This window comes from Rhinolophus hipposideros, assembly GCF_964194185.1.
Source record: "Rhinolophus hipposideros genome assembly, chromosome: 23".
In the NCBI taxonomy this organism is placed as follows: Eukaryota; Metazoa; Chordata; class Mammalia; order Chiroptera; family Rhinolophidae; genus Rhinolophus; species Rhinolophus hipposideros.
In genome coordinates this window covers 3,486,289-3,510,282 of record NC_138069.1, presented here as the reverse complement: position 1 = coordinate 3,510,282, position 23,994 = coordinate 3,486,289, and the positions used below count along the sequence as shown (strand labels likewise).

At 50.9% G+C, this 23,994-nt stretch overlaps 2 protein-coding genes across 5 annotated transcripts in view; both read left to right on the top strand.

Annotated features, from left to right (window-relative positions):
• Positions 1–13,574, top strand: part of TBC1D9B (TBC1 domain family member 9B) — a 37,954-nt gene extending 24,380 nt beyond the window's left edge. The window contains exons 11-22 of one of the 2 annotated variants that reach the window (XM_081035572.1): positions 1,116–1,233; positions 1,981–2,266; positions 3,809–3,938; positions 4,073–4,171; positions 4,897–4,965; positions 5,903–6,143; positions 6,443–6,508; positions 7,710–7,781; positions 7,991–8,041; positions 9,489–9,605; positions 10,149–10,255; positions 11,282–13,252. In XM_081035572.1, the coding sequence (XP_080891698.1) occupies positions 1,116–1,233; positions 1,981–2,266; positions 3,809–3,938; positions 4,073–4,171; positions 4,897–4,965; positions 5,903–6,143; positions 6,443–6,508; positions 7,710–7,781; positions 7,991–8,041; positions 9,489–9,605; positions 10,149–10,255; positions 11,282–11,947 (2,022 nt within the window). In that variant the 3' untranslated portion in view covers positions 11,948–13,252. Of the gene's footprint in view, positions 1–1,115; positions 1,234–1,980; positions 2,267–3,808; positions 3,939–4,072; positions 4,172–4,896; positions 4,966–5,902; positions 6,144–6,442; positions 6,509–7,709; positions 7,782–7,990; positions 8,042–9,488; positions 9,606–10,148; positions 10,256–11,281 lie in introns of both variants that reach the window. The other variant, XM_081035571.1, reaches the window with a different exon arrangement.
• Positions 13,575–16,565: 2,991 nt separating this feature from the next.
• The window catches only part of MRNIP (MRN complex interacting protein), a 15,805-nt gene continuing 8,376 nt past the window's right edge, over positions 16,566–23,994 (top strand). Inside the window, exons 1-4 of one of the 3 annotated variants that reach the window (XM_081035442.1) lie at positions 16,567–16,659; positions 17,171–17,335; positions 18,846–18,905; positions 22,718–23,140. In XM_081035442.1, coding sequence (XP_080891568.1) covers positions 23,009–23,140 — 132 coding nt within the window. In that variant the 5' untranslated portion in view covers positions 16,567–16,659; positions 17,171–17,335; positions 18,846–18,905; positions 22,718–23,008. Of the gene's footprint in view, positions 16,660–17,170; positions 17,336–18,845; positions 18,906–22,717; positions 23,141–23,994 lie in introns of all 3 variants that reach the window. The other 2 variants (XM_081035443.1, XM_081035444.1) reach the window with 2 other exon arrangements.

The window sequence follows — 23,994 nt, the reverse complement described above, 5'->3', positions numbered from 1 at the left end:
AGCTTATAAAACTGACACTCTGTCCCTATTAAACAACCTTCCTAGTTATCCCTGGGAGCCACCCTCCTACTTTCTGTCTCTCTGATTGACAGCTCCAAGAACCTCATATAAGTGGAGTCAATATCTGTCCTTTTGTGACTGGCTTATTTCACTTAGCATAATGTCCTCAAGACTCATGTGTGTTGTACATGTGTCTGAATCTCCTTCCTTTTAAGGCTGAATGATGTCCCACTGCATGAATGGACCGCACTTTGCATGTCCATTCATCCATCGGGGACACTGGGTGCTGCCCACCTCTTGGCTGTTGTGAACATGCTGCTGTGAACCTGGGTGTACAGTGTCTGCTCCACTCCCTGCTTTCAGTTCTTTTGTGTCTGTACCTAGAGGTGGAGTTGCTCATCACGTGGTAGCTCCGATTTTAGTTTTCACATTCCCACCAGCACTGCACAAGAGTTCCAGTTTCTCCACGTCGTCACCAATACTAGTTATTTTCTGGTTTTCATAGCAGCCATTCTATTGGTGTGAGGTATCTTCTCATTGGAGTTCTGATACGCATTTCTGGCGGCATTTGATTGTAAATCCAGTAGGTGTTTTCCTGGCCATGTCACATGGCTTTCTGTTTCCTGTAGACTGCGTCTGGATTTCAGAAACGCAGGCCACCTCCCCAGAAACCACTTTCTGTGGGGCCATATTCTGCATGACATCTTAAAGCCAGTGTGCTGGCTTTAAACCATGTTTAAGATAATTTGTCACCACTGAAGTGCTGTTCAGGGTACCAGTCTCTCCAAAGCCTCCCTGTAGCTGAGTGGCCTTCGCACACAGCTCACTCACACATCTGCCTGTACCCATGTCACACCTCTGACCCCAGAAGAAGTGCCACATCTCACGTCCACCTTCTTGGTTTCTCAAGGACCCGCTGGCCCATTTTGAGGGACTTAACTGACCGTTTTTGTCAAATTGATTTCCTACAAACTGCTTTTTGGCAAATTGCACCAAGTTGGGTGGGATGGTTTGTTGTCACCAGACATGGTTGTAGAGTAAAACCCTTTGGCGGGGTGGGTGACAGCTTTCCTGGATCCAGCTCCGGAGCCTCCCTGCGCCATCTCTGCCCACAGGCCATGAACATCGTGACGTCAGTGCTCCTGCTCTATGGCAGTGAGGAAGAGGCCTTCTGGCTGCTGGTGGCCCTGTGCGAGCGCATGCTGCCCGACTACTACAACAACAGGGTGGTAGGTGAGTGCCCGCTGCCCGCCGGCAGCCCAACCCCTGCGCACTGCAGAGTGACAGCCACATGCGCCCAGTCGTCCCCCCAGACCTCCTGCCGATTCCCTACGAGTGGCTGGCAGGGAAACCACACATTCAGTGGTTTTTAAAAGTCGGGTCGAGGCCTAAATTCCCATCCAGCTAACTCTTCGTAAGCGTTTTTATTGTGGAAAATTTCCATCCTCGCTAGAGCGTGTTTCATACTTGTACCTACACCCAGCCCCACCTCTCATGAACTCTTGCAGGAAAACCTGGGTAACTCCGTGGGAGTGCCCTTGCTGGCATATTTCAGTACATATGTAATCGTGTCTGTTCTTCCAAGATGTCCTTCCCCCACTGTTTGCTTTTGTGTGTCTCCATTCTTGGGGTCCTTTAAAATCACATTTGTTCATCAGCTTTAGGGCAGGACACACGGAAGCCACCGAGGCCACTGTTAACTTCTGACACTTGTAGGGGAAAAAATCGTGTTTCCCCAAAGGAAAATCCAGTAGAGTGGAAGAAATTGTTCTTTTCACACAGTGGTGAGGAAGCTGTAGAAAGAAAACTTGGAGGGTTTCTTCTTTCTAGTTTTCTCTGCCCGCTCACCTGCCTTGAGCCCCTATACGCAGCACTGGCCAGGGACCTGGGGCCTTCTGGCACTTCAGGCCTCAGGGCCCCACACGAGGGCCGCCGAGCCCAGGCTGGGCTCACTGCCACACACTCCCTGTGCTTTCCTAGGGGCCCTAGTGGATCAGGGCATCTTCGAAGAGCTCACGAGAGACTTCCTGCCCCAGCTGTCTGAGAAGATGCAGGACCTGGGGGTGATCACTAGCATCTCGCTCTCCTGGTTCCTCACCCTCTTCCTCAGTGTCATGCCCTTCGAGAGCGCCGTGGTCATTGTGGACTGCTTCTTCTACGAGGGCATCAAGGTGGTCTTGCAGGTGGCCCTGGCCATCCTGGAATCCAACATGGAGCAGCTGCTGAGCTGCAGTGACGAGGGCGAGGCCATGACCGTCCTGGGCAGGTGACCAAAGCAGCCTCCCTTCTGCTGGACAGCCAACCGGCAGAGCCCTGGGTGCTCCTCGGTCAGCATTCAGTGACCATGCCCACCAAATGCCCAGCCAGGGCTGAGCCAGTGGCACCCCAGGGGCAGGGTAGAGCCTCTGTCAGGTGGGAGACAGATGGCACTGGCATAGTGATCCCCACAGGGAAATGAAACGGGCCGCAGGCCCAAACATGCTGGGCTGGATGGCCTGTTGGGCAGGGGCGCCAGAAGAGCAGGGCCTCCCGTGTGCCTTTCTGAGCCCAGCAGCATCGCTGCCTCCTGTCATCCAGACTGAGGCCCGTGCTGGACCTGCTCTGACCACAGAGGGAGCTGATACTCAGCTGCTCACGCGTGAGGCCCAGGGTCATCCTGGCACCCTCCAGCTCTCAGTCCCCACGTCCTGTCCTCGTAGACGTGTTCAGTGATCCAGCCTCCTCCCTCCAGGCCCATGACACCCCTGCCCTGAGCCCTGTTCTGCTTCATTACGGTTCTCCCTGCTCCCATCTCATCCACCAGCATCCCACAGGGCTCTTTCTGATCAGAATCTGACCCTGTTTCTGCCCCGGGACATGGGAATTCCCTGTGCCATGGTGGTTCTCTGTACAAAGGAACTGAGCTCCCCAGCCTGGCCTTCATACCCTTATATCCAGGGCCCTCTTGGTTCCTTCTTGCCCAGCCACTGAGCCTGTGCAGTCATGCCGGCCCACATGCCCAGCCTGGAACACTCCCAGCCTCCTGAGACAGCCTGGAACACTGCCACTTGCCTGCTGAGCCAGTCCCGGTGCCGTGGGAGCCAGCAGGGGTCCTGTTCTGGCAGGGCTGTTGCCACCCTGCCCTGGGCTGGACCAGCTCTGTCCGCAGTGCTGTCAGGACACCTAGCCACTGGCCCGCCTTCGACTGCTTCTCATGCCCATCTCCCTCAGCGGATACATCAGGCCTTCCTCGGGAACAGGGGCCTGTGGGTTTGGGGGACCAGCCACCCTCCCACCTGAACGTCAGGCCCACCCCAGAGAGCCTGGGAGGGCATGTGGTCCTGGCTGGCCCAAGTTAGGCCCTGTCCCGAGGCTGTGTCCCTAGGGAGGCAGGTCACTGTGGACACCCCACAACAGGGCTCCTCTTGTACGTTTCTCCTGGGACACTCCTTTGGTCCCTGATTCTTCCTGGCCTAAGTGGGGCCCCTCCCACGGCCCCAGAGACCCGCCAGCGTGGGGAGCACCCTGGGACAAAGCTTTCTCCTGGTGTGGTAAGGGTCCACCAATGGGATTCCCGGAGGACAGCCTGCTTCCTCAGGTAGGGATCATGCCTGGCGGGGGTGAGGCCTTCTCTCGGCTGCCTCCAGGGAGAATCCTCGATTTGCCAGGGCTCACCTCCCACCTGCCTCAGGGAGGATGCCCAGCCCACAGCAGCTCCCTCGTTAATTGGGAGGCTATGCAAGTTAGGTCCCTCCACACCACTTAGCTGTGGCTAAGAAGGCCCTGTCGCCTGTGGGTGGTCTAGACTTCTGCCCTTTAATCCTTACAGATACCTGGATAATGTGGTCAATAAGCAGAGTGTTTCTCCACCTATCCCGCACCTCCATGCCCTGCTGACCAGCGGAGATGACCGTCCTGCAGAGGTGGACATCTTTGATCTCCTGAAAGTGTCATATGAGGTCAGCACTCACCAGGGCTGTTTGGCCAGGCCACTCCACCCGGGCCGTGTGGGTGTGGGGGCAGTGGCCGTGGCAGTGGTGGCCCTCTGCTCTATGCTTCCGCCTTACCTCACCGAGTCACCTCTGGCCGGTAGAAATTCAGCAGCCTGAGGGCCTACGACATTGAACAGATGCGGTTTAAACAGAGGCTGAAAGTGATCCAGTCCTTGGAGGATACGGCCAAGAGGAGTGTGGTACGAGGGCCCCAGGTTGCCAGCGGGGCACAGGGGGGTCGGGACCCGGGTGGGCTCTATCTTTAGACCTCCCCACGGGGCAGGGCAACTGCGGGGCTCTCTAATGCTGCCTCGTGTGGGCTGCCATCGTGTAGGGGCCGATTTGGGGCAATGGGGAGGAGGGTCTGGGTCACTTTCTGCTCCTGGCTTGGTCCCTCGGAAGAGTCTCTGAAGCCCAGTGCCTATAGGCCAAACATGAGCTCACTGCGCTGACACCTCTGGCCTGGCTTTGCCCCATCCCTGGGGACTGACACTCAGCCACCTCTAGCCACCCAACCCACCTTGCATCTGCCAGAAGCCTTTGTCCTCCCTTCTCTGAAGGGAGAATTGACTGAGAAGTTCTAGAACACCTTCCAAAGAGCCAGTGCAGGGTCTTTTCAGGGAGCCAGACAGACAGCAGCCACTAGGTGCCTGCCCCTCACCCTACGTCCCTGACTGGGAATTCAGAAAGCCCCTGCAGTGCCCACCAGGAGGGAGTGGGAACTGAGTGGCACATGTGTGACGAGGGGGAAGCGGGTGGAGCACACCCCCTTCCCTGAATGCATGTTCTGGGCCAGCTGGCCACACCAAGAGGGCGGGTCATGTTTTTGCCCTCATCCACATGGGGATTCTCTCAAGAGCGTCTTGCTTTTACCATGGCAGGCACTTAAAAATCCATCACTACATCCATTTCTCTTTCCTTCTAGGTTCGAGCTATACCCGGGGACATTGGTTTCTCAATTGAAGAGCTGGAGGATCTTTACATGGTGTTCAAGGTGACATCCAGGAACCAGGGCAGCACCAGTACCCCACCCAAGTCCCCTGAGTGCATCCTCAGTACAGCAGCCTCCTGCCAGGAGACAAATAGATTTAAAGACACCCCCAGATGCAGCTACCACAAGCCTCATGTGGTAGAATTTAATCCTTGGAATTTAGGCAGGACGCTCTTTTAAGTGTCAGAAAATCCACTCAAGTCAGCTTACACAGAAGAGGGAATGCAGTGGGTCATGTAACTAAAAAGTCTAGGAATGTACAGCTTCAGGCATGGCTGGATCTGGGTGCTCAAAAATGCTGTCAGCCTCCCCTTCCTCAGACGTCCTCTGGACTGCTTTTCCCACTGAATGGCAGGACTGTCGTCAGCTGCTCCAGGTCATCCTGTCCTCACAGTAACCTCAGTGAAAAGGAGAAGTTTTCTTTCCAGGTGGTTTTAGCAAAAAGCCTGGAGATAGTCTCTTGACTGACTCAAGTTAGGTGCTGTCACAAAGGAAAGTGTTTGCTGCTGGGCCATATTGCTTGAGGGTGGGACGGGAGGGGTTTCCCAAGAAAATTTCAGGTGCTGTGACAGAAGGGGGCTGAAGACTGGGCACAAACAGCCGAGTGCACACTACCTGTCCGCCTGGTCAGTTCCCAGCTTCCCGCCCAGCCCACCCCTAGCTGCCTCTGGTTCAGCCCCCGAGGTAGCCGCCGCCATGTTGTGGTTTTATAGCCAGAAGAGTTGAGGCAGCGCTTCCCCGTGCCCCCATGGCCTGCTGTGGTCTGTCCCAGCCCTGCTTCGTCCCAGTTCCCATGTCTGAACGAGGGCTGGTGACTGCAACGCAGGAGGTTCCTGCGTGAGAGGCTGTGGCTGGCTCAGCCACCGACCCAGGCCTCTGCAGCCTTGGGTGCAGTAGCAGGGTAGGCACAGCGCCCTCTCACCAGGCTGTGCCCCTGCAGGCCAAGCACCTGACAAGCCAGTATTGGGGCAGTGGCCGGCCCGGAGCTGTGCGGCGGGACCCCAGCCTGCCCTACCTGGAGCAGTACCGCATCAACACCAGCCAGTTCCAGGAGCTCTTCACCCGCCTGGCGCCCTGGGCCTGCGGCGCCCACACGCCCGTGCTGGCAGGCCGCATGTTCCGGCTCCTGGACCGAAACAAGGACTCACTGATCACCTTTAAGGAGTTTGTGACAGGGATGAGTGAGTGGCTCTGGGGCCAACCAGCGCCCGGGACCCCTGAGAAGGGCAGGGCCACTTTCCACTGGAGACGTGTGGGGGTCCAGTGCGGTCCCTACCCCCTCAGCCTGTGACTGCCCACAGCCGAGCTGCGGGCCCCAGAGAAGGGCCAGCTCAGGAGAGCAGGGGGCCTCTCCCTGAGGGAGCCAGGCTGCAGGGAGGGGCCCACCAGAACCCGCTGGAAGGGGGCGTGAGAGCGAGGGTCAGCTGTGGCGTTTGGAGCCCTCTTGCCAATGCGCCTCCTCTCTGGCCTTCCTCCACAGGCGGGATGTACCATGGGGACCTGACAGACAAGCTCAAGGTGCTCTACAAGCTGCACCTGCCCCCAGGTGAGAGCCTCCCCTCCCATTCCCCGGTGAGGGGTACTTACCTGTCCAGAGCTGGGGCTCCAGCATCCAAGGCACAGGCCTCTGGGGGGCCAAGCATAGTGGGGACTCCCCCATCCTATGCACTAGGTCTGAAGCCAGCCCATCTTGTTCTGCGGGCAGGGCCATGACTTGTGACTTGGGAGGGGACATGCAGGAGTGTCTCAGGGAGGACTTCGCCCCGGGGCTAGGGTCCCAGGGAGCTTGGGCGGAGTCAGAGTGGAGATTGAGGTTCGAAACGGAGACCACTTGCATTCGTTCATCTGTCCTAAGTTTCTCAGGTGTTCCTGTGTATCCCTGGAGGGTCTGCCCAGGGCACCACCAAGGCCCTCAAGGTGACCTGGGGAGCCTTGTCTTGTGGCCTGTAGCTCCTCTAAGCAGTGCCCCAGCCTCCTGATTGGGCAGCTGGTCTGAAGGCAGGCCAGATCTAGGAGTTGCTGTGTTCCCGCTATGAGGGCCCAGCTGACCTAGCTCAGCAAGGGTGGCCGCCAGGAGCGTTCTCTAAGGCGGTTTTCAGAGGAGAAATCTGTGAGGGGCAGGTGCAAATCCCAGCCTCAGGCTTGCTGCTCAGTCACACGTGTCCGCATCTGCCTGGGAGTCGGCCATGGGGTTTTCAGAATACTGCTACCACACTCATCCCCAGAGCCTCTCATTTCATTGGCCTGGGGCAGGGCCCAGACTGGTCTTTTTATAGATTGTTCTGTGAAAGTCCTGCTCTTGACACAGGTGTTTCACCTGTGGCTGATTTTTCCCTGTAATGCGACAAGGAACAGTGGCCCCAGGGACACCTGCAGGGAAGTTGGTACCAGCCACCAAAGACAGCTGAGGGAGAGGCCTGGGCTGTCAGAGCCCACTAGGCCAGGAGCCTGCAGATGAGAGCACCCAGGGCCACCCCAACCTTCCCAAGCCACCTTGCCTCCCAGCTGCACTGATGGATTCTTACCTGGGACACGTATTACGTTTTCAAACACAACATAAAAGTCAAAGTAGCAATAACCAGAATCCGGCATTGCCGTCACCGCTGTTACCACACACCATTTCAGTGGGGCTGGGAGCGGTGGGCCCTGCCATGGGCGAGCCAGGCTTTGGTCCAGGACACAGGAGTATGGCCCTGGTGACAGTCACGTTTCCTCCTGCCCTCATCCTCTTTTCTCTCTGAGTACAGCCCTGAGCTCAGAGGAGGCTGAGTCCGCCCTGGAAGCGACCCACTATTTCACCGAGGACAGCTCCTCAGAAGGTGAGCGCAGCCTGTGAGGGCCTTGCGGGTGGCCTGCAGGCCTGGGCGGACTGGGCAGCACGCCTGCGTGCTGGGGTGCTCCCGGGAGAGGGCGAGGGCGCTGCCTGTCTGCAGGTCGGTCCCTGGGGTGTTCTCACTGGTTTTTTCTCTGCCTTCCTGGACCCGGGCTCTCCCTCCCTCTGTCCTCCGCTCCTCCTCTGTTCTCCCAGCATCTCCTCTGGCCTCAGATCTGGATCTTTTCCTGCCCTGGGAGGCTCAAGGTCAGTCCCTGGGGGGCAGGGGCACCCTTCTGCACTGGGCTTCCTCTAGGCCTTAGGCTCTGTCTTCCCAATGGTCCCTTGCATGGTCAGGAGGCCTGCAAGCTCCTGGTCCCAGGGACACTTCCTGTGTGGCCGTCCCAAGGGGGACCCAAAGCCAAGCCGCTCCTGTGGACTGGGAGAGGAAAGGGGTGGCCTCTGTGCTTGTCACAGGGTCGTCGATGAGGACACACAACATGGTGAGCCTGCACAGGCACCAGGGCGTCAGCCCCAGGGCCATGTTCATAGGAAAAAATACAAGTGCTGTCATTTCAGCAGTGTGAAAGAGAAACACGGATGGCTGCAGGTGCAGGGGAGGGGTGGGTGCTGTCCTTGGAAAATGTTTTTCATGTTCCACCCAACTGTTTCATTACAGAAAAACCCGTTTGTTGAGTGCCTATTAGAAGTCCTCCTTGGGCCACGTTAAAGCCTGTTGGAGCATCAGATACAGGGCAATGGGGCATTCTGGGCCTGGGATGTGGCAGTCTAGCCGCTGGTGTGTAATGCACTCACCAAACTGACCAGAACTCCGCCCTATAATTTTTCATGGGGGACAGTACACGCCAAGGATAATACACCCAAAAGAGAAATGAAAAACAGCATGTATCAAGATACCCAAAGCAGTCCTGTTGACAGTGTCAGAGGCTTACGTGAACTTGACCATGAAGCTTAAGGACCTTGATTTCAAGTATACAAACTAAAGAAGCAGACATACCTGCTATATTCGGAGCCCGGGCCAATCCAGGGTGCTTTAAGCTTGTTGCAGGCACTTCAGGAGAGACTAGGGACTCAGGACACAGGGCCCTGTCCTCAGATCCCTCGTAGCCCCCAGGCAGCAGTCTCCATTCCACAGGGAGAAACCTGAGCCACCACACAGCAGTGAGGGCCATTCAGAGCTGGGAGGCCACCATGAGCCAGAGGCCCCCACCCAGGGCCACACTGCCTCGGAACAGGTCTGGGCGGCCTGCCTCTCCCCAAGTTCATGGGCACCGTAGGAAGCACAGTGTGTGCCAACTCCAGCAAATGTATCACCTTAAGAATCCAGAGCCAAGCTGTATTTTAAAATGCGTCTTCAGCTTCTGTGGCAGTAAAGGTTGGATTGATGATTAGGAGCCCCTCAGTTTGACCTTTTTCAGCAGACACTACAGAAGTTAGTTCTCAGATTGCTATTCCATAATGTGCGTCATCGTGCACTTAAACACTGTGTGGAGACAGTTCCTTTTAAAGACAGGAAGTGAAGGTCCGGTGGCTCTGGGGTTCAGCGTAACCACGTAGAGAAAGGAGCGGCCTGCTGCGGTGCTGGTGGGCCACCTGCTGGGCCCAGGTCTGCCTCTGCCAGAGAGCACAGGTGGATTGAGTCGTAACAGAAGAATGTTCTCTATGTTGTGTTTCTTTTTTTCTTGTCATCCAGAAGCACTTCGGCAGGAAGAGCGAGAGGGAGCTGGAAATGAGAACATCCAAGAAAAAAGAGGAGGTGTGGAAGAGCGAGAGGGAGCTGGAAATGAGAACATCCAAGAAAAAAGAGGAGGTGTGTATAGGCCAGTCTCCGCCGGTGCTGGTAGAGACCCCGGGGTCAGCGGGGTCTGGATGCCCGTCACTGCGGGAAAGCCCCCACCAGGGAGATGGCAAACCCAGCCACAGGGAGTGGCTCTCCCTGTGGAAAGGGCGAAGCCCTGAGGTGCATGCCTGGCCCATCAGCTGCCAGGGGTGGCCCCACTCTCGTCAGCCCCACACCTGAATCTTCTTGTGTCTGTGAACACCCCTGCTGTCGCCACCTCCCTCTGGGTACCCAGCCAGCCTCTCCTACTCATGCTGTCCTCTCTCCAGCCTCCACGTGGTTCCATCACCATCTTGAAGCGGATCTTCATCCGCTTAGGTCAAACCTCCTTTAGCATAACCCAGGGGAGACCTGTGGGTATTCTGGGGTGTTCTTCTCAAGTGCCAGGACGTTTTAGAAAAGGGCCCAGGTACCTCCAGACAGCATCCAAACCACTCATTCCCTGCCACCAGCCCCAAGCCCTCTTCCTCTCATTTGACAGATGGAGATTAATCTTTTTCTCCCAACTCACAGAGGAGAAGGGGAACAGCCCTCCTGAATGTCGGCACTACCTTCAAATGTGGGCCAAGGAGAAAGAGGTTCAGAAGGAGACCATTAAGGACCTTCCCAAGATGAACCAAGTAAGCCCACCCAGAGCCTGCAACAGACACTGGTGGGAATGCTGGCCCAACGGGGGCCACCCACCTGGGACCCCCAGATGGTGGGAATTCTCCTGCCCACCTCCAGAGCCTGCAGGTAGCAGTCAGATAGCAGTCAGGGACAATTCCAGAAAGACAGGAGGCCAGTTGCTTCAGGGCCTGGTTCATGTCGTCTCATGGTGACCACTTGCTCACGTTTACTCAATATCGTGAACCAGAAAAGCGGATAAGCAGAGACTGACACGCCACCTTTTACAAGGAGAGGGCGTCATGGCGCTCCTGCTCCTGCCAGGCCCCCATTTGCTGGTCTCCAGGTCTGGAGCCTAGCATCTTGGCAAGGTTGTCAAGGCCAGGACCACAGATGTCTAACCAAACGCACTTCTTGAGTTGCAGCCTGAGTACAGCCCTGCTGGGCCCAGGGGGCACCCTGCAGTCTGGGCACTCCCATCTGGGCTGAAGAGTGGGGCACCCCATGAACCGGGGAATCATCCCATGCTCTGTCCAGAAGGCCTGAACATGTGATTTCAGGATCTGGAATCGCACCTCTAGGCTGCACTTGCCTTGTCACCACCCTCTAAAGAGCTTCGTCAAGGACAGAGTTGAAGCCACTTCCAATTAAAGATATAAAAAGTTCCAAAGATATAAAAGTGGTTCCAAAGCACAGTAAAGAAATCCTTGTAGTCACTGGGTTTGAAGAGTCATGATAGAAATAGATCCATCTCTGCTAACAGAATAGACGTAGAGACAGGAAGAGATTCTAGATCGTTCTCTGTGCTGGAAGAGAGGTAACTGGGAAAGCCCTTTTAAGGCTGTTAGTTGGTCGTGTCATTTTCCCTCTCTGAGCCTGTGTCCCGATCTGTGAGATGGGCATGACTAATGAGACAGCACCCCACACCAGTTAGAAGAACCAGTGTGGTTAGTCTGGTTGAGCCGAGCGCTCAACCCTCGGCTCAGGTCTGACCCACCTTTTACCATCTCCCTGCCCTTTTTCTGTTTTTCCCTTAAAAGGAGCAGTTCATCGAGCTGTGCAAGACGCTTTACAACATGTTCAGTGAAGACCCCAAGGAGCAGGATTTGTACCATGCCATCGCCACGGTGGCCAGCCTGCTGCTACGCATCGGCGAGGTGGGGAAGAGGTTCTTGGGGCAGCCGGGCAGGAAACTCCGGGACACTGCCCCTGGGGAGGACGAGCCGCCAGCCCCCGGTCCCCCTCAGGACCCAGCGCGAGAGATGCAGTCACCAGCCATGGGCGACCCCCAGGCCAGAGCTGGCGGAGACACTCAGCTTGGGAATGTGCCACAGGAGAGCCAGGTGGTGGGCGAAGGGGGCAGCGGCGAGGGCCAGGGCTCCCCCTGCCAGCGTCTGTCGGACGATGAAACCAAAGACGACATGTCCATGTCCTCCTACTCGGTGGTCAGCACGGGTTCCCTGCAGTGTGAGGACCTGGCCGATGACACGGTGCTGGTGGGCGGGGAGGCCCGCAGCGGGGGCGCCGTGGACGCAGACTGGAGCATCTCCTTTGAGCAGATCCTGGCCTCTATCCTGACGGAGTCCGTGCTGGTAAATTTCTTTGAGGAGAGGGTGGACATTGGACTCAAGATCAAGGACCAAAGGAAAGTGGAGAGACAGGTCAGCACCTCCAGTGACTATGAGCAGTCTGGAGTTTCCGGCTGAAGACTCCGCCCAGCGGGGGCTGACCTGTCCTCCCCGCTCCCTCCTGGTCTGCTTTCTCCTGAAGGAAACACCCCTCCATTTTCCCCAGAAGCAGTGAGTTGTAAACGGACAGAAGGCTGACCAGCCACAGCTGCGGGCCAGGCAGAGGCTCCCCGCCCCCTCTCCTGACCCTGGGCCCACTGGCCCCTGCAGTGTTGGGAACCCTCCTGTCTGCCACCTGGCCAGGCCACACCACATCCCCCGCCCACAGGCACTCTCCTGCAGCTGCCTGCTCAGGCTTTCCTGCCACATGGCACCAGGTGAGGGCTCACCTCCTATTGGGCACCAGTGGTAGGTCTCCAGGAGACCCCCCACCTCAGCTCTTGGCTGAGGGACACCCGGTGCCACCCAGGCGTATTCTGTGCTCTTTCCGCTCATCCTCCTCACCATTAACCTTAAAAGCACATCCCTTAGGTCCTGATATATGTCCTTGTGTTCACCAGTCGGCTAAAAACCACACCGTGTTCAATGCCTTAATAAATCCCTGAAGGAACTGAAACCGTGCTGTGTCCAGAGCCTGAATGTGGCCCTCCACCACTGCCTGTGGCTCCCGGCTCCTCCCCTCCAGTACCTTCCAGAGGTCCCCACAGGAGTGGGGGTTCAAGATCACCGGGAGGATGGGGATACGAAGGAAGGTGTTGATGCAGGCTGGGCAGGGCCCCTGTGCTGACCTGTGACCAGGAGACCCGAGCTCCTCAGGTGGAAGCAGCCCGGGTCCAGGTGCAGGAGGGGAGTGCTGTTGGGTTCAGGAAGCAGCCTGTGGGGCCACAGGCGCTGGGCTGAGCCATGAGGACCCTGTTGGCTTGCACCAGGAGCCAATCTCTCTCTCTCTCTCTCTCTCTTTCTCTCTCTCTCCCTCCTCTCTCTCTCTCTCTCTCTCTCTCTCTCTCTCTCTCTCTCTCTCTCTCTCTCTCTCTCTCTCTCTCTCTCTCTCACACCGACAGCTCTTGCTTCTACCAAAAGACATTTTGCTTTTGTTTTTTGGCTATTGCTTTTCTAAAATTTAATAGCTTTATTGTGGCATAACTTACCATAAAATTTGCTTGTTTTACGTTGTAATTGAATGATTTTTTAGTGAATTTACAGAATTGTGCAACCATCACCAGAATGCAATTTTAGGATATTTTCATTACCCCAGAAAAACCCCTGCTGCCCACATGCAACCAGCCCGTTCCCACCTCCAGCTCTGGGTCACCATAAATCTACTTGCTGTCTCTATGGATTTTATGGCTGGTTTTAAAAATAATATGATTTTACCTTGTTCACAACTTCTGAGTCACAGTTGCAGTAAATGCCACACACACATACACACACACATACACACACACACACACACAAAGCTTTTCTTTCTTAACAAAAAAAGTCATTATTTCCATTCTGGTATTTAACACAAACTGACCACATGCTTTGTCATAATTTCAAAGGACTCATACTAGAAAGGATATGTTCTTGGCCATAATTAAAATATACGTAAGAATCCCACACAGCAGTTTAAAGTCTTAAATTGACTATATCAATTAGAAAGATTTAAATAAATTAGGACAAATGTTTTATATACCATGTAGTAGTATAAATTTGAGAATATACCAAAGAAATTAAACAGAAGAATCTAAGAGAGGAATCTAGCCTTTTCATATTGTAGGGAAGGGGAAATTTCCTCCCCTTTTCCTTCTTCGTTCTGCTTGTGTAAATCAAATTAACATGAGACAGATTAGCAGAAGAAAATAACCAAATGTATGATATACATACAGTGGTGCCATAAGAATATGGGGCCACAGGACAAATCGGGCATTTGAGCTGTATAGGTCAGCTTGAGCTAAGGAGACAGGAGGGGTGAGTAGAGGTTTGGGGCTTCAAGGGGTAGAAAGGCAATTCATACGGAGATGGAAAGCAAATGTTTGGTAAATAAATATTTGCTGGGACATCGTTAACAATGAGACACAGAGATCAAATGGGCCTTGCTAGGTTCCTCCCTACCACACACTAGGTCATAGTAAACTAGTATCCATGATGACATTCCCTTCCCAGAGCAGGTCCTCTACCTAAATTCTTTTACGTAGTTCGAGGGAAGGCAAAGATTTTCCCTGAATCTTTCATTTCTTAAAAATACCCAGCTTAAAATAATATCCCAAAGAGGCATATTTTGGGGTGGCACACTCTGCTCCCCTTCAATATGACAAAACAATGTACAAAAATGTACAGTAAAAGTACAAAAATGTACAGTAATACTTTATCATTCAACCTAGAATGACACTCAAAATGCTTAACAACCAGAACAGTGTTTCAAATGTTCACGGCCAAAAGTTTTTCTAAAAGAAAGGGTTTATTGAGCCAAATGCTGGCCAGCAAAGGACCAGGTCCTGGGGCGTGCAGTCTAAACCCCCAGGAGCATGGTCAGACGAAGAAGGCAGCGTGTCCAGCTTGCTATAGTTTAATTTAGGACATCTCAGAATTTTTCTCTTATCAACAGTAATTTTAAATAATATATGGATAATACAAATAAAAATGTAAATATTTATTCTGTAAGTAAACATAATTGTATATTTTAAAACTGCTTACAAGTTGGTATGTTGTAGTAAACCATCAAGTCATTGTTACAATTCTCAAGAAAAAAATATATGTATATGTATTTTAAAAGGATTACATGATTATGGCAGAAAGGAAAAAACACAGAAAAGTAGAAAACCAATTTTTCCTAATCCTTATGACTACTACTAGTTTGGTGTTTAAATACATTTTTCTGTATCTTTTTCAAAGTTGAACTCATACCGTATCCAAAATTTTTATTCTTCTTTTCATTAAGCATAAAACATTCTTTGCAGATGTCTTCTGCTCTCAGCCATAAAACTGCAAACGTGGAAATAAAGACCACCCAAATGAGAATGGGGACTATTCCAGCGCTTGCTATAAAAAAGGAGTCAGCCACCATCATTTGCATTTGGCAGAGACTCAGAGGCAGGCGAGGTTTGGGAAAGCTTTAGAATGGAGACAAGGCAAGGCTTCAGGTGTGCTCTGTGTGGGGAAGCTGGGGCTCGTTTGACTAGAAGCCTTAGGTCATCGGGTTGGGGAGCGTAATTGACTTTCTCCGGTTTGTCTTGAGACGGGGAGGAGGTGCAGAAAATAGGGAAACTGGCGGTCATTGACCAAGTCCTAACTGCTGTAGATGTTGTGGTTTGGCCTCAGGGGCTGGTTGCTGCAGTTTGTCATATGTGGTCTGGTCACTGTCCATTTGTATATTCAGTCTCTCAAACATAATTTTTTAAACTAATTTTTTTCTAATATATGCTATCGTGCAAAATTTTGAAAATATAAAAAATATTAAAATATACAATATATATTTTAATTTTTGTGAAATATACAAATGTATTAAAATATACAATATACAATAAAATATACAATCATCTATATGACTAATCCCCTAATCCCCCACATACACACACACCTGGAAATAATGCCTATTTTTATATAATTGGAATATGTATATTTGTAACCTTGCTTCGCAACAATTACACATCGCAGGCTGTTTTCACTTCAAACTCACTCTTTGTTAAGGATCTGCATAATGATCCATGCTGAGTTACCCTAAGCAACCATTGTTTAGAACGTTTATTTCCATTTTTTCCTGTTATACTTCAGTGAACACTAGCGCATAAATGATATACATCTGGGCGGTTCAGAACATTTTCTTAGGATAGAGACAGACAATCGCCACATTGCTTTCCATAATGGTTCTCCGTTTTACCGCTCTACCAGCATCCTCTTAAGAAAGGTTCCTCTCATCACATCCTTGTACGACCGGGCGTTGTGAGTGTCTTTTAACAGATGGTTTGTGTAGTCAGGCACGTGCGAATATCTGCGGGCTGTCAGGGACCACTGCGGTTAGGGCAGGAGTGCGCTGTTGCCCCAGCGTGCGCGGGCCTTGCTCCTCCACCTCCCAGATGGGGTCTGAGCACTGGGGCTTTCTCCAGGGCTGCAGGAGGGAATGGTTTTCGTTTTCTGCTCCGTGGCCGTGCCAGTTTTCCCCGGGTTCTCGGTTGTCCGGACCACAGGGGTCCGGCTCGAGGGCAAACTGACCACCTCCGCCCAGAAGTCCTGCAAATTCCAACCACAGGCCCAGGACGTGGGTCGGAGGGGAGGCACCCTTTCCGCGTCTTGAAGAAGCTGGGCAACCGGTGCAGGCAAAGGCTAGATTCGCAGCAGCGGCTGGAGGGCCTGCCTGGCGACTTCAGTCCACGCGAAAGCGCAGGCTCGGGGAGAAAGGATACTAGCCCGGGACCAATCAGCGAGTCCGGGACGAGGCTGACGAAAATCCCAAACATCGCCCTAATGGGCAGCGAGCGAGAGCCAGTGCTGAGGTCGCAAAGGACCCAGCTAACCGCCGAGACGCGCGGGAGGCTAGAGAGGGTCCCGGCGCACGCAGGGGGCGGAGCCCGGACCGGCCGGAGCGCAGGGCGCACGCGCCCGCGGGGCGGGGCGGGGCGGGGCGGGGCGGGGCGGGGCGGGGCGGGGCGGGGAGCGGGAGGGGCCCGCGCGCCTGCAAGGGGCGGTGCCGGAGAGCAGAGCGCACGCACCTGCGCACGCGCTGGGGGAGCGGGGAGGAAGCTGCCATGGCGCCGTCTCCGCAGGCTCGGGTCCTGAGGTGCTGCTGCTGCCGTCTCTTCCAGACGCACCAGGTGGGGCGGGCGCCGGCCTCCTCGTCCTCCTGGCTCCGGGACCAGGCCTCCTGCCCAGGCCCTGCCCCCAGGCGTGGGCGCCGTCTCGTGCGGTTGCGGGGTGTACCTGGGGTCCCGACAAATGACGAGGACAGTCCTGAAGGCTGGGTTTCGTTGACGTCGGATGTCCATAATGCCGCTCTGCGCTTGTTTCGGTTTTTGTCTGGTTGTAAGATTCGTAGAAACCAGGGATAATGCTTTTTTCGGAGGCGGCCTCGTGGGTTCCACCAGGGTGAGGATAGCCTCCTCTGTGCAGAGTCGAGTCCCCAAAAGTGGCTCTTTATTTAAATACAGAGCCAAGGAGAGCACGCGCTGGGGCGCCCCCTGCTGTCAATCTTTGGCACTGCCCCGCCCTTTGCCGCGTTGGGAGGGACTGGCCGCCTCCTCTCCGAAGCATAAATACAACCCACGCCTCCAGTATTTTACAAGGATAACCGAAATTTCTAAAACATATTGCTTCCCTAACTTTCAGAACGAAAGAGGATGTCACTTAACCTGTTCTTAACTGGATCGTGTTCTGTCTCCTTGATACCACCTGAAACTGCTGTCAGTGTATCTATCTGCTTTTGATAGTCGCCTCCTCTTCCTAGTCATCTGCTGTGCTCTGAAAAAGGATAGCATCCAACTTATTTAAAATGTATGTTTGAAAGTCAGTAACATGCTGCGTATGCACCTCTAAGCTTGCTGAGAGTTTGCAAGGGCTATTTTAAGGGCTTAGAAACTTTTTACTTATTTCATTTTTTGGACTGTTCTAGGAGTTGAGAATAAATGGGAATCATTTCCATTTTTAAATTGTTATACACATATACTTCAGCGCGTGATCATTTTCAACTCTGAAAAGTGATTTGAAACCAAAGGGGGAAAAGAGGGTTAAAGTGTAATTGCAAGTCTGCTGTGTACCAGACAATTTCACACATCTCATTCAATTTCAGCAGGCTCTGAATTAGGTATCATTCTCATTTTAGAGAGATGAGAATACTGAAATCCAGAGAAATCAAGTGGTCTCTCCATGTAAGAAATGGCAGAGCCCTGCTGTCAATTGCACAGATCCCTGTCATACTATTACCTCTCTCCATCCCTGCCAGAGCTAGACACTCATCATCAGTTACTGTGTATCCTTCCAGACCTTTTATTATTTTTTAATGCATTTCTTACTGGCATATGTACCCATAGAAAATGCACAGTATTTTTATGAGGCTTGAAGGTCGATGCTAAGAAGTGGAATTGCTAAATCATAGGATATATACCCACTTAAATTTGTAGTAGATGCTATTTGTCCTCAGAATTTTGGGGGGCACTTCCCCAAAATCCAGTGGTTTCTGTATTAGGATCATAGTCATATTAACTTTTATGAACCAACCTAGACATTTTTGTGATGTTAAGTATGCTGTTTCATTGTATTTCTTCACGCAATTTTGGTGCCCATTGATAACATTTTCTTTGTTGCTATTATAAATGGACTTTTTCTGACTAGATGTTTGCTTATACAAAGGCTGTATTAATTTTTGAAGATATATTAATTTTGTACCCAGCCACTATACTAGATTTTGTCTTACTAGTTTTGGTAGTTTTTCACTTGATTATCTGGGGTTTTCAGGTTTAGGAAAAAAACCACTGTATCGTCTATAATTATAGTTTTCTTTTTTCTCCTTTCAATTGCATACGTTTTATTACCTTCTCTTTTACAATTCCACTGGTTGAACATCCAGGAAAAATGGTAAATAATAGTGGGGATCCTTGGCTTGTTCCTGACTTTTGTGGGAACACTGGTAGTGATTCTCCAGCTTTAGAGCTTGGTATAAGATATTTTATCATGTTAAGAGAGAACCTATCTAGTCAGGTTTATCAGGAATCAAAATTAAATGTTATGGAATTGTTTTTGAGAACCACACCTGGTAGAGAGATAACTTGATTTTGTTTCATATGGCTAGCTGGTTTTCGTAACACCACTCATTAAATAGTCATTCTTATAGTATACTAAATTTTCATATATATACTATATATAGATATAGATATAGATAGATATATAGATATATCTTGGTTTGTTTCTGGACTCTTGATTTTTTTTCCATTAATCTTTTTAAATTACTCTGTCCAGTTTCACCTGTTTTAAATAATTAAGCTATATTTCTGAAATTTCATTGTAGGTGAAAAAGAGTCTCAAATGGACATGCAAAGCTTGTGGAGAGAAGCAGTCATTTTTGCGGGTAAGTCCTGAGAAACAGGGCATCTAATACTCATGCCAGAAAGCAAGTGGGTCCCAGCCCTGTGGAAGCATGTTTCTCACTGAGTCCTGGCATTTTACTTTTGGGATCAAGTTCACCCCTGCTCCTGAGGTTCCCGCTCTTTCAGGAAGTGAAATGGACAGAGCAGTGCCTGGAAAGGTACCTTCACTAGTCTACTCATTCGGCAGGTATTTATTGAGTACCTGCTAGTGTCAACCACGGGAGAGACCATGGAAGGTTAGACTATTGTCGTTCTCACCCTCAGATCTGCACGTGTGAAAAGGGGAAAGAAACTAGCGCGTATCCGCACGTAATTTAAAACTAGGCTGGACCCAATGGAAGGAAAGTGCAGGGTCCTGCAGAAAGATGACAGAATCAGACCCGGCTGGGTGCGCAGACATCTGTGGGTGGGTGCAGGCATGTGGGAGAGGATGGGCTCGGGAAGTAGAGGCAGTGAAAAGGCGTGAGGCTAGCTAGGGTGAGGACTGGAGGGAGAGCACTGCAAATGCTCTTAGCCCACTGTTTTCCACGAAGCATCCCCGTTCTTTTCACGTCCATACCTTTTCACCCATCCAATCTCTTTAACACCACAGCCTATCCTGTGTCCCTTCCTCAATGAGCCCCTCCATCACCTACTTCAGGCCCTGGTGCCACTGTCCCGGCCTCATCTCATCACTTTCCTCCTTCAGCCACAGGGGCTTTTCTTCCTGACCTTGAAATAGTCCAGACCTGCATCCTTCTTTGGCCTTTCTGTTCATTGTTGGGGCTCTTCTCATTATCCTAATCAGAAATTCTGTGGACGCGTGTTTACACAAGTATTGTCCATCTCACACTGTAAGTTCCATGAGAGCAGAGGCTTTGCCTATTTTATTGATTGATGTCCCCCAGCGCCTAGCACAGTGCCTGGCACATGGTAAGTGCTCAGTAAAGATTTGTTGAGTGACTAAATGACCAGCCCCACATTAGTGGGCATTTCGGTTGACTTTAGTTTTCATTGTTTTGGACATCTCTGCAACGAAGCTTCTTACAAATACCTCTTTCTTCATGTGACCAATTATTTCCTTAGGACAAAGTCCTAGAAGTTAAATTGCTGTTTCAGAAGATAACTTTTAACCAAAGTTTTTTCAGTTGCAAATAATAGAGAGAAAAAAAAGAAACACTTCAGGATGCCTTCAGCAAAATAAAAACATGTACCGGCAAGGTGATGGGAAATCCAAGGAAGGGGCTTCATCCCTGACCCCTTGAAGAACTGCTCCCAGGAACTGAAAAGCTGCCAACAACGCATGCATCATCTTTTCCTCCCCTCCCTGGTTTCTCCCTGCATCTTCCTCCCCTTCCTTTCCTTTCCTAGACAGTTTGCAGTACACACTCTACTCAGACCACAGAATCTCGTTTCAAGCCAGCTGGACCAGCCAAGTCCCCATTATCTACTCCTGGGAGAAGTGATCTGATTGGCTCTGTTGAATCGGGTGTCCACCTCTAGGCCAATCAGCTAGGGATAGGTGGGAGTAGAGGTTATCAAGTCATCAGATAGCAAGGGTAGCTGCTGAGGCCCACCCTGAGATTGGGTCTCAAAGACAGGCTGGCTCATGAACTAGGCAAACACCCCGCATAGTGACACTGCTTGTTTTAGGTGTTAAGTTTTCCCTGAGGAAGCTTTGCCGTCCTCTGACCACCACCGTGCATGTGCAGTGGTCTGTGACTTAGGGCTGACTAGGCCACAGTAACAAATAGACACCAAATGTATACTGGTTTAACAGAGGGAAAGTTGTTTCTCTTGCTCTTATAACAGTCCTGGGAGGGATTGAGGTCAGCAGGGCAGCTGTCCTTGGCCTGGTCTTTTGGGGACCTAGGCTCCTGTTGTTTTGAGGTTCCGTTATTCCTTGAGGCTTGCCTCCTGCTGCCTCCAGCCACTGAAAGGGCAAGAGCGTGGAGGAGCTACCAGGAGGCTTTTAGGGCCCAAGCCTGGGAGTGGCTCACGTTCCACTGGAAAGAACTAGTGTCATGGCCATGCCTGACTGCAAGGAAGACTGGAAAATGTGTGGTTTGTGCGCAGATAAGGGAGAATGCATTTTAGTAGTCAGGCAGCGCTCTCTGCAGGACAGCATAAGCCCTACTGTTGCGCCAGGTACACGTTACCAGTCTCTAAACTTTGCCATTCCCCTCTCCGGTTACTCCTTTCATTCTCACTTGAACTTGCTTCAAATGGGATTTCACTCCCGACCAGTCCACTCAAATTGTTCGTGTCAGTCAGCCATGAGCTCCATGTTGCTAAAACAATAGTTAGTACTCAGTCCTCAGCTGACTTGACTCCTTGGTGACACCTGTCAGTCTGTCACTCCTTCTCCTTGACACATTGTCTTCACTTAGGTTCTAGTCATCCTGCGCCTGCTTTTTCTCCTATCTTCCTGGGTGTGTTTTTTTCAATCCTCTGCTAGTTTTTTCTCATTTCCCCAACTTCTAAACATTAGAGTGCTGTTGAACTCAGTTTTTTCACCTCTTCTCTAGCTGCACTCATTCCCTTACTGGTCTGAGTTGAGATCACCTGAAGGCTCTCGAATGTCTGTCTCAGACGCAGGTCTGCCCCTGAACTTGTGAAAGCTACCATGTACTCAGCTATCTAACAGGCATCCCGGAACGGAAGTTCTGCGCGCAGCTTTGCCCGCAATCATCCCCATCTCTTAGATACCATGTGCCCCTTCCTCATTGTTTCGGCTAAAAACCTTGAAGTCATCGCTGACTCTTCTTATTCTTTTACATTCTTCATCCAAGACATCAGTAAGTTTTGTCAGCTCTACCTTCAGAATATACTCACACTGACCACTTTTTACTAAAACGACTTTTTTTTTTTTTAATTCTCCCCTTTAATCAAAGTAAAGCCATGATATTTCATTTGGTAACCATTTCATTTGGCTCAGAATTATAAAAATTATTCCATTTGGCTCAGCCCACACAGCCCAGGGCAGAACTTCTAAACAGTTCTAATCCCATCAAGCTCCATTCTTATGAACTTCATATTTTCAAAACGTCTTCAGTGTCCTAAATGTGACATGCTCAGTGTGAAATGTGTCAGAGCTGGATACAAAATTTATGTCCTGGACACCTCAAGTACGCAGGCAGGCCCTTCACCTTGTATATTCTAACTGGCCAATGTTCTGGGGTGCATGCTCCCTCCAGAACATCCAGCTCAAAGTGTGTATTTCCCATCTCAGCATCACATGTCACTGACCACTGGGCAACCTCAGTGTTTGCAGCAGCCTCCTGACTGGCCCATCTGTCAGCCGTACAGTCTGTTCTCAGCACCATAGCCAAAGGGACCTACTAAAACAGGCTGGGTCATGTCACTCTTCAACTCAGAGCCTTCCAGGTTAGAGCAAATCCCATGGTCCTACAGACAGGGTTGGGGGGGAGCAGCAGTGCAAAACAAAAAAATGCCATTAAAGGTACTAAGTTTTTCCTTTCTTTCATGGCCTCTTTCTTAACTTTTCATAATGTCTTTTATTTACAATTTAATGTCTTCCTAAGTAAAGAAAACGTTTTAAATTATTGGCATGAATTTTACCATTTATCTTTACATTGTACAACAGCGGTTTTAAATGCAAAGAACATTTAGAATATAAATGGAGTACTAGAAGAGCATTTCACATAGACACGGAATCATGAAAATGCACAGTGTGTACTTTGCAGCTCATACATGCCTATGTATTTCTTATCAGAACAGTAGAAATGTTGCACAGAATTAACTCAGCTGTTTCTGCTTCACTTCTTTTTTTTTTTTTTTTTTTTTTACTCAGGACCCCTTTGCTTCACTTATTTATATGTACACATTCTACCCACATTCTCCACCCTCAGCTCACTGCTGAGTAAGGAAGGACTGAAGAAAAGGGACCGTGGTTGCCCCATCTTTCCCTTCCTGCTGTGTCATTTCCACATGAGTGATTGGCTACTCCTGGGAAATGACAGGAATAAGAAAAGTTATGAGAGTTCCTCGGAGATTTGTGTTTTTTAGAAGGCAGTTGCCTTCTTTCTGCATCTGAAGAAAGTTCTGAGTCCAGTGGGAAGCCTGGCCCCTCAGGTGCCCACACATGCTCAGGCACAGAGGCACACTGCACGTGGAGTCTTACCAAACTACCACACGTTGTTGCGTCCACTGGAACTCCGTGCTCCTGGGACATCGAGCATTGTCCTTTGCAGTGGCAAAGGACAGTAGACACATGGTGTGTATCTCCTCTGCTCACAGATATGCCTAGTGTCCCATCAGACTTCACCGATAAAACCCAAGTTCAAAACTAAGATGATTAAGAATTTCAAGATGGCAACAGCAGGGCAGGTCTCCTGCTTTTGAAGCTGACTCAGACATCATCTCCTGCCATCTTTCCCTAGAGCTCTCAGCTCCAGCTGTGGTCTCCTCATTGTTCCTCCAAAATGCCAGGCTTGTGGTCTTTGCACTCACTCACATTTCATGCTTCTGCTGAACGTTCTTCACTCAGGTATCTACGTGGCTTGCTTACTCACAGCTTCCTATTTTGTGCTCAGATGGCACCTTCTCAGTGATCCATTCCTTGACCACCTGAAATACCCTATATAAAATTGTCTGCTCTGTCCCCATGTTACTCCACCCCTTTTCATGACCTTATTTTCCTTGGTAGCGCGTCTCACCATCTGATGGCCATATAGTTGACTTATATATTTATTGTGTATCTCCTCTCACTAGAATGTGAGCTCCATAATGACAGTGATTTTTGTCCCCTCCTATAGTGTATTGTCCTTTTCTAGTCCAGGGCTGACACATAATAGCTGCTCAATCAATAAATGTTTATTAAACAAATTTGAGTGCTAAAGGAAAAAAAGTATTTCATTTTAATTGGTATTCCTTTGATTATCAGTGAGGGGTATATGTTGTTTCATATGTTTATTGACTGTTTGGGTTCTCTTCTGAATTTCTTACGTTCATTAACCATTTGGGGGGGGGGTTGGGTTGAGTTCAGCTTTGATGTGTAGAGTTTAGGCTGCTAGTGGGCAGCCAGAGAGAACTAAAACTATTAGTTCCTGAGACTATGAGTTTGGAAAT